Raw genomic sequence first — 9,549 nt, forward strand, 5'->3', positions numbered from 1 at the left:
CTTCCCTGCAGAATGGCATAATCCAGATGGAGGAGTTTAAGTCAAAACCAAGCTCAGCATCGTTGCTCTAATCAAATAGCTCAAAAAACTTCAACAACCTTTCGCTGGCACCATCGCTGAATAGCAAAGCCTCGCTGTGCAACGTTGTCAAATCACCACCACTTCTTCGAAAGCAAGAGTATCTCATATCGTGTTTTTTTTTCCCTGTCCTTTTCTTTGTCTTTGTTCTTACCTGCAGGATAAAGAGAAAGGGAGCAATCATTCGGAACTTGAAGTCAAATTTCCAGTCAGGAACCGACTGCTTGGAACCTTCCCTGATTACTTACCTAGCATCGCTCTGCTGGGGAAATAGACAAGGCAGCAAAAGATACCACATCTGCCTGGAGAATAAATAAGGCAAGCAAAAATGATACATTGAAGCATGTGGAGACAAGCACAACAAAACACGTGTCGATTCATCTTACCTCTTCAATATGAATTGGAAAGATTGAACAAAGAAACAAGCCATCATCTCCACCTCGCGCTTGCTTGCCATGTGTCCGAATAATGAGACCGCTCGTGGTCCAATTTCATTCAAGATTAAGCCTCGACGGCCCTTGAAGAAATCACAAGTCTTGTTCAAGATCAAATGTCCACCACCATTGAATCAAGTTCAGCTCCAGATAAAATGAGTAAATTCAGACATTTGGTGCAACTCTAGCAGAAGAAACCCCCCAGCCCAATTCAAGAATGAGCCTGTGGAAAGTCAACGATTGGAGGAAGCTAGAAAATCCTCCAACCCCGTTCAAGATCAAAGTTGTGGAAAGTCAACAAGCACAAAGATCTACCACGTGAAGCTCCTTGTGGTCCAATTTCATTCAAGATCAAGCCTCGACGGCCCTTGAAAAAACCTTTCAGCCCAATTCAAGATCAAGCTTCAAAAGCCCTTGAAGAAATTTCCAATACATTTCAAGATCAAGCCTCGACGGCCCTTGGATTGAAATCTACATTAAAGGACTTCAAAACGCATCTCCAACACGTGACTAAGCACATGTATGCGACGCGCCTTGAAGTGGGGACATTTGTAGACATCGAAAATTTGGTGAATGAATGTTGACCAATAAATAAAATTTCAACGCTCACGTGTCACATAAATTTTACACGTAGCGTGTGACTTAACGAAAAATTGAAATAAATAGGAAAAGTCATCAAATAGGACACGTGTCAATACCTGGCAGAAATGATTTATTTCATCTGATTATTTAAATCCAAATATCAAGTTTTGGAATTCTATAAATAGGAAGCCAAGGCATTCATGAATGAGAGGAATTGATATCACACCAAAACCTTTAAGCTTTGAAACTCTAAAGCTCTCAAGCAAATCCCGAAGGATCAAGAAAGCTCTCTTCATTCTTCGTCAAATCCTCCTTTAAGATCAAGCCCCAACGTCCCTTGAAAAACTTCCACCAACTCAAGATCAAGCCCCAACGGCCCTTTGGATCAACAACATCAACAAATCCACACATCCAACCGTTCTTCAAGATCAAGCCCAAAAGACCTTGAAGATCCACTCATCCATCAACCTTCAAGATCAAGCCCGATGGCCCTTAAAGAAGCTCCCACATGTTCATCCTAAAATCAAGCCTTAACGGCCCTTTGGATCAACAACTTCAAGATCAAGCCCCAAAGCCCTAGACAATTTGTTCAACCCTGTTCTTCAAGATCAAGCCCCGACGGCCCTTGAAGAAACTTCCAACTATTCATCCAAGATCAAGCCTCGACAACCCTCAGATCAATAACACGTCAACAAACCAACATCTCACGGAGATCGAATCAGAGGACCAAATTACAAAGAGATTGTAACCCCAAAATCATTAATACAAAATATATTTTGTACACGTGTTCTTGTTTCAAGGAATTTCCGTGTTTACAACAACACTGCTGATCTTTTGACAAAAGGGTAAGCTCGTGACAAAGTTTGGAAAATCTCTAAGGGAATAAGGTTAAAGCCCTTAATGAGTTTAGTCATTTGTGATGGTAACCTAACCTATGGATCGGAGATCTCGAGAAATATGTTTAATAGGTAATAACAAGTCATGAAGTGATATGAGATCATGTTATACTTCTTACAGAAGTAATCCTTAAATTTTCTATGGAAACATGACATCCTATAACATTGGTAAAGGATGAGTTACTAAACTCTTAAGGAAAACTATACTTTTTTAGAGTGGGATGTCTAGCTATAGGGATATCCTTGATAGTTTCACCTTTGTGATGGTGAAGGTTAGGCCACCTCCTATGAAGTTTTTAGGGCAAACATCTACCACTATCACTAAACTGGGATATAAGCACATGCGCGAATTGTGTTGGCTTCGAACATCACCCAATAAGAGTTGTATGTGCATTGTTGTCAGAGGTAGAGTTCAAAACCAAGTGTTACTCTTGTTGATCTAAAGCAATATCACTATGCAATGGTTCAAGTTGTAACAACACCTTTACTTATGCATAGCTTTATAATGTTTTACTCAATGACAAGTTTTTAAATAATCAAGTCGGGGATTGTTGGGATATTGTGTTTATTTCACAAACTTAGTTTAATATTTTGAGTTTTGGAGGAAGACGTTGGCTTCCTATTTTTTAGGGAAGTCGTTTTTGTTCAACAGAAAAATTTTGTTTTCAAGTGGGAAACCAGTTTTTCTTCAACTAGTTGATTTAGTTCCTCATTTGTTGGCCTAATTCGTTGTCAACTTTTCCCTCAACTTTCCATTGTTAAACTCCAAGATTTTTTTATAAATATTAGGGTTTTTTCATTAGTCAATAGATAAGGGAAAGTTGAGAAACAGAAGCTACCAAAACTTGAGTTTACTACGTAACTAAGAGGGTGATTGTTTTTCGATCTTTCTTTTTGCAAGTGCCTCTAGACAGAGGGAATTTTTGGGTTGTTTTATCCTGAGAACGGCGTGGCATTGAGACTGCTTGCACAGCTTGGGTGGAGCCGCAAAACGTCTTAAAGAAAGCAACACTGTTCGCGACTCAACCCAAAACACTTCCAAAGTATCGAATAAGTGCCTGCTACTATACACACACACATACTGATCAAAGTTCTATATACTCCCTGCTTATACATGTACATGTAACCACGTGCATACATCCTCCTCTACAAATGCGGTGACGCTGTCAAGAGGATTATGCAATGTATACTCGGTTATACATAAGTGTTTCTAGTATACGTGCGCCCTCTTCATTGACACGGCTGATTTCATGACTTTCCTGATGAAGCTACTTCCTCATTTCATTTTCAACCAAAACAAGTGGAGAATACTCATTATTTTTCTTGGACGACAAAGGAAAAGTCGCAGGCACTTATTCGATACTTTAGACGAAGCAGTAGGTACTGATCTACTGAAAGTGAAACGAAATGTATAGTAGTAGGGGGCGGGAGAATCTTTTTTAAAAAACAATGGTGGGTCTTGGTCTCTTAGATAGGAAAGAGTAAATTATAGGCCTTTTAGGATGGCAAAGCAATAGCTTTCCTAAAGTGAAGTGACATATGGGTATAGTCTCTTCTCTTTAACAAGATGCTTAACAAGGTGAACAACTGGAAAACTTGAGCTGAGGGAAATGTACATTGTTATTGGGTGTGGGTGGCACCCTTTAATTTTATGGCCTTTTCAAGGCATCATGCCCATATTTAAATCTATTATTTTTAATTGTCTCAAAAATAAAGTTACAATTTGTTTCTTTTGGTGGAATGTTCACACTACTAACTGTCCAAAAATGTAGTGGCTGCACTTTTCATAAGAAACTCTTGTGTTTGGGGTTGTCAAAAAAACACCTCAAAGGTTGAAGAATGAATGGAATTCTGATGGGTAACTTCAGTTCAGCCCCATATGATTAAATCAGAGCAACTTCAAACTTAGGTAGAAAACTGGAAGCTCCAATTTAAACACTGCTATAACTTCTCGGAGTATCGGAGGATGAGATTCTAAGTTTGAATCCGCACGACCGCATGCATAATTCAAATTTTCAGAACAATGTTCTAACTATAAAAGTTTGAATGATCACTCAACTCCATTGTCCCACTGAACAACAACAAAGCAATTTACTCTAATAGCTTTTGAACAGATAAGTGGTGGAAGTCTATCAAGTATCAAGGGGCCCTCAGGCTTAGAGCTTTTCCACTGTAAGCTCTCAAAGTTATATAATGTAATTTTTTGGATTAGAAGCAGCCAAAATAAAAGATCAAGTTTAACAGAAAAGTGAATCTTCAATCTTCAAAAGATGTGGGAATTCTAGCAAGTGAAACTCTTTTAGCTAGTTACCCACCAAATTGAGTTGATTACAAACCAACAAAAAGCATAAAAAATGTGTCTAAACTCTAACTCCCTAATGAGACTATGGGATGGCTTATCAATACATTAAAAAGTTCACTTTCTCACTAGCTTTAAATCTCAAGAGAATATTTTGGAAAAATTTCAATAATTTGAAGGAGCATGATGATTGAAGGTGGTTGAAAGTTTAAAACACAAGTACTACTGCCTTCAGTTCACATGCTCAACCTCATCTCTCTTTTTGTTACTCTCTTTAGTATTTAATTGGCGTACTTACAAACTAATTATTCTTTGCCTTATAAAAAGTTGAACATAGGTCAATTGGTTAAGGTAGTGTGCCCACACTCTTGCACACAAGCTCCAGTCCCCCTCTCAATACATTAGGGTTGTACTGCCTTGTTAAAGAAATGATAAAAAGTTAGAACATAGGCAGACGTGAATTAGGTTAGTTGGTTAAGGTAGTGTGCTACCCTCTTGCACTCGAGCTCCAATTCCCCTCTCATTAGATTAGGGTTGTAATGCCTTTTTAAAGAAATGATAAAAAGTAAAAATTATAGGCAGACGTGAGTTAGAGCAGTTAAGATAGTGTGTCAACTCCCTTGCACTTGACTTGCAATCCCCCTTCTAGTTTATTAGGATTGCATCGCCTTGTTAATAAAGAAAATATAAAAATTAGAAGATAGTTAAAAGAGATCAACATTAGAAGATAAGAAGTAAAAGCACTATGTATAACAAGTTCATAAGTTCTAGTATCATATAAAAGGAATCAAATAAATAAAAGATGCTTCCACATACATGCACAAGGCATGGAAAATACACTGTATAGATAATAACCACAAGGTAGCATACATATTTAACAATAAGACTTTTTAAAACCATACAAGTAAATAGAAAAACCAACACCAAGTGCAATCGATAAAAGTGATTCACCCGGAGAAACTAACAGATTGCAAAGTAAAACAAAGTAGGAAGTTCAGAAGTGACTTCTAAAACAACTCCAAACAACAGATGAAGGACACATGCTACTCCTGAAAAGAAAACAAGCCACTCGTTATATGTAAAAGACGAGTGATCATAGTTATCTTATACTACCAAGAACCAACATTAAAAGGCGTTGTCTTGGATATCGACTGTGGATGACACAATACATTGTACCGGGTTGATCAATCCTGCACCGGGCCGACCCCTACATCACAATGACCATATTGTCTTCCTGTAACCAAAGTCCTCCTAATTCCCCCAAACTTCCATCTGCACTCACTTGCCTGCAAATTAGAGCTTGCCTATCCCGTGTTTCAGACCCTGCATTAGAAAAAAGGAGCGATAAAATGATCTTTCGGTTCATCTTTTCAGAAGGGGTTTTGATATCTCGGTGAACTGGTTTAGTCAAGACCTTCAAATTGCATTTCCTCATTCCCATAGTAACCCACGTAGTCTGTGTATCCAGAGAATGGTGACATGCCACCTATTTGATGCACATCATCGGCCATTTTAAGGTCCCCTGTGAAATTTGAGTATGATGAGCTAGGTGATTCTCTGGGTTCATATGACTGCAACAGCATCATTGTGCTTGGAAACTCGTACTCCTGAAAGTAATCAGGCATAGCTTCTTGTAACTGTGGGTAGTCCTACAGTAAACCCAATGAAAAATGTTTGAGAAAGTTGTAACAATATGAACAAATATCATTAGTCCTCCAGAATTTCATGGTTTTCTTTTTCTCTTATCAATACCTTAGAAGAATCAAGAATTAAATCAGGTGAGACCCAAAAGTCTGCACATTTGGTCTCTCCCAAAGCTGGCTCAAACTCTGCCATTGGATTAATTTCATATGGAGAAGTAGCGCGGCTTGAATAATGACTTTCGTTATTCAGGCAATTCGAATGTAATATATCAGCAGAGATGCTTAAGGGGTCGGTTGAGATTCTTATTGAGGTCATATCCTCCTTATTGCTCAAAGCGCTTCCAAACCCCTTGGCCTTTGGCCCTTCATGGGAATCATGCGTCTTCTGTGCATGCTCATTCTTTTTAACAACACGGCACAAAGCAAAAACTCCCTGCAGACATGATCAAATTCCTGAATTTAACTTAAGGTTTCCGAAATGTATATAGTAGCATCAAAAGCTCTCTAAAATGAACAACTCCAGTTATAATTAGCATTTGATGGCATTGTAGGATGGATGTACCTGATGACCTGATAACCCCGGAGCAAGATCATCGGTGAGGCGGTACTCATGCATGATCCAGTCTGTTCTATCTCCTAGAGGAGCACGTCCACGATAGAACACAAGGGTCTTGCGATACCCAGTCACATCAGATTGGCAAACAACCTTGCGGTCTTTTCCAGTGGCCTTCCAGTAGCCTGCCTTAGTAGCTCTATTTGTTCTTGAACCGTTTGGATACTTTCGATCCCGAGGACAGAAGAAGAACCATTCCATGTCACGTCTTGGGAGGAAGGATTTTTCTGCAATCAAAATTCAGAGGAAAAAAAAAAAAGGAATTTAGGAAGAAAACAACTTTCATTGTTCTTGTACTTATAGGGGAATATATAAAGCCAATTATCTCGGCTTTTTGGTAGTAAAGTAACCTACATGCCCTGTCAAAAAAGGAAGATGATTCACAGGTTGAATTCATAAAAAGAACAAGAAAAGAAGCCAAAGTAAACATAATTGTATAACTCGCTTTATAGTATCAATCAAAACATTGATTAATTACTTAATCCAATACAGTCACAGAAGTACAATTTTAACAATAAAATTGAAGATGCATAACTCTAGTGCCATTAAAAACAGTGACATGTACGTGTGAGCGTAGCCAAGTTGGCCAGTGTTATCCCCGTGCACTCAAGTTCAAGTTCCTCATAGTTTAGACTAAAATAATTCACTTTCCCATTGCAGAACCAACTGGTTGCAATTCATTCAATCTCTCAGAAACCAACTGGTTGCAATTCATTCAATCTCTCAGAAAGCATAACAATGGACAAGTATGTACAGAAATTGTCACTAGTAAAAGAGTTGCCAGCATTGAATTACTAATTACCTGGCAACTCCCAGGGATCGAATTTGTACAAATCGATAACCGGAATAACTTCAAGCTCAAATTCGAGCCCCTCCACCTTTCTATGAAGGTAATATCCAACTAATTCCTCATCAGTTGGGTGGAACCTGAAACCTGGTGGCAGTGATGCTCCTCCCATAACTCCAATATCCCAATTTAAATGAAAAATAATAAAAATGAGAACAGAGAGCCAGGAAGATTATTTATGTAATGTTATGATGAAGAATGGCTAGAAAGTTATAGCTAATAAGTTCCCAAAGTGTATCTATTAAAGATGTGGAAAATCAAGAAGTACAAATTTTTATCAAAAATTGATTTATTATCAAGAAGTGAGTAAAATTTCGACTGAGTGCACCCGTTGTCTAGCAGAATCATTGTCCTAGAAAACCGTTATCTTATGATCGATGTGCCACCCCCACCAATCCCCCTCACAACTTATTTCTTTAAATTCCCAAAACCATATGAAAATGAACGAAACTTGATCCCTTGAAGCAATACCAGAAGCTGATATTGCTCAAATTTCACAACTAGGGTGCCAAATCCTTGTACCGAAACCGAAAATGTCCAAGAGAGAGATTGCTCTAGAAGTAGAAACTCTAGTTACGACTTCCGAAATCGGAACCTAGAACCTATAGCAATACACACAAAGTTACACCGATTCAAAATTTGTTAAAAATTGAATTTTTTTTTGTGAATGGTTGGCAGTGGCAGCTAGAAAAATGTGGCCAAGAAAGGGATGTTGGTAGAACAAGAGTCAGTGTCAAGAAAACAAAATGGGATAAGAGAGGGTGGGAGGGAAGAAAGGTAGAGTAAAAAGAGTAGGAAGTTGGGTGTGCTTATATATAGGTATTCTGGGGTAACCAACAGTCCAAAATGCACACAGGAAAACACCGAAAGTTTAAGAAGATTGCTTGTTGACGCAGACATAAAATTCCAAATGGAACTGGCCCACGTCCACATAACTCGAACTCAGTTCACACCCTACAGTTACTTCTTATCTCCCTCTCAAACTGAATTTCGACCTTTTGATGACTCAAACACGAGACGACTAATTAGGGTACATTGAACTCAATACAATTATACATTGACAGTTAGATATAGTCGTTGAATATGTCATTAGATCATATATAAATCGGTGATTGTACCAAATATACGAATGTATTGTATTTGTAGCCAAGTTTGAAATTTACATGCAACCAAAACATCAAGGTCATTGCATTCTAATTTGTGTGTGTCAATGTTTTAAAAGGCGAAGGCGTGGGCGACGCATTTCGTGGATAGCCCCGCTTAGGCGAAAGCCTTGAGGTGTGAGGCTTCGAGACCTAAATTTTTTAATATATATATTATAATATGGGTTATATTAATTGTCATTCAAAAGTGCACACGTCGCTGACAAGTTGAACTCTCAAAAATAAATTTAACCCAGCAATCAAATTAATCAACAATCAAACAAATAGTCATACATTTAGAGTCTTAAGTAAGTCCCTATTTATATGTATATGAGAGTTTTGAGCAATATTTGGGTAGGATTAAAAAAAAATTAGAATAATATAATGTTCCTTTAAGAAAAGAATAATATTAATGTAAAAAATAATAAAAACAGAAAAATGAATATCTTTTTTTTCTTGGGTTGTCATAAGAATATCTAATAAAAGATACTTATCTATTTTCAAAATAAATAAAAACAAAAGCAAAAACAAAAAAATGCTTATCCATCTATCTTGCATTTGAGGAAAAAATAATGTAAAAATTAAAAGAAGAACAGAAAAACATAGTAGGATAATAAATGTTAGTAAAGTGGGTCCGTTTATATTTTAAAGAGAAAAAATTATAAATAAAAAATAAATAAAATAAAATAAAAACCAAAAGTACAAATAAAACCCTCGTCGTCGTCTTCTTCTTCTCTGCAACTTCAACTTCGCTGGGCACCCCAGCTCTGCAACTCAAAATATTACGGATTCTGCAACTTCAAAAAAGAAAAAAGGACGCCATTAAAACGCCTAGAGGCGCACCTTAGCAGCCTAGACGCGCCTCAACCATGTCTAGGTGTGTTTTCGCTCACTCCCGCTGGGCAGAGGCGATTTCATGGCCGCCCGCCTCTGAAGCCACCTAGGCGCACCACAGGTGTGTGTGTGTGTACTAGTTTGTAAAAAAATTTGTGTGCGTGATCATTCAAATACATAC

At 37.8% G+C, this 9,549-nt stretch overlaps 1 protein-coding gene across 1 annotated transcript; it reads right to left on the bottom strand.

The window, feature by feature from the left end:
* Positions 1-5,099: 5,099 nt before the first annotated feature.
* On the bottom strand, positions 5,100-8,154 carry LOC137732389 (NAC domain-containing protein 71-like). The gene is made up of 5 exons (XM_068471697.1): positions 7,348-8,154; positions 6,495-6,772; positions 6,042-6,365; positions 5,704-5,938; positions 5,100-5,612 (listed from the first exon to the last, which is right to left on the bottom strand). The coding sequence occupies exons 1-5, from the start codon at positions 7,502-7,504 to the stop codon at positions 5,497-5,499; spliced, it is 1,110 nt and encodes a 369-aa protein (XP_068327798.1). The 5' UTR covers positions 7,505-8,154; the 3' UTR covers positions 5,100-5,496.
* Between the last annotated feature and the right edge of the window lie 1,395 nt (positions 8,155-9,549).

This window comes from Pyrus communis, chromosome 4, assembly GCF_963583255.1.
Source record: "Pyrus communis chromosome 4, drPyrComm1.1, whole genome shotgun sequence".
Lineage (NCBI taxonomy): Eukaryota > Viridiplantae > Streptophyta > Magnoliopsida > Rosales > Rosaceae > Pyrus > Pyrus communis.

Excerpts from the sequence above, each read along its gene's own strand:
- LOC137732389 (XM_068471697.1), bottom strand. The coding sequence starts at position 7,504 with ATGGGAGGAGCATCACTGCCACCAGGTTTCAGGTTCCACCCAACTGAT. Across the intron at positions 6,773-7,347 it reads CGATCCCTGGGAGTTGCCAG|AAAAATCCTTCCTCCCAAGA; the intron begins GTAATTAGTAAT and ends TTTTGATTGCAG. Across the intron at positions 5,939-6,041 it reads TAATTCTTGATTCTTCTAAG|GACTACCCACAGTTACAAGA; the intron begins GTATTGATAAGA and ends GGTTTACTGTAG.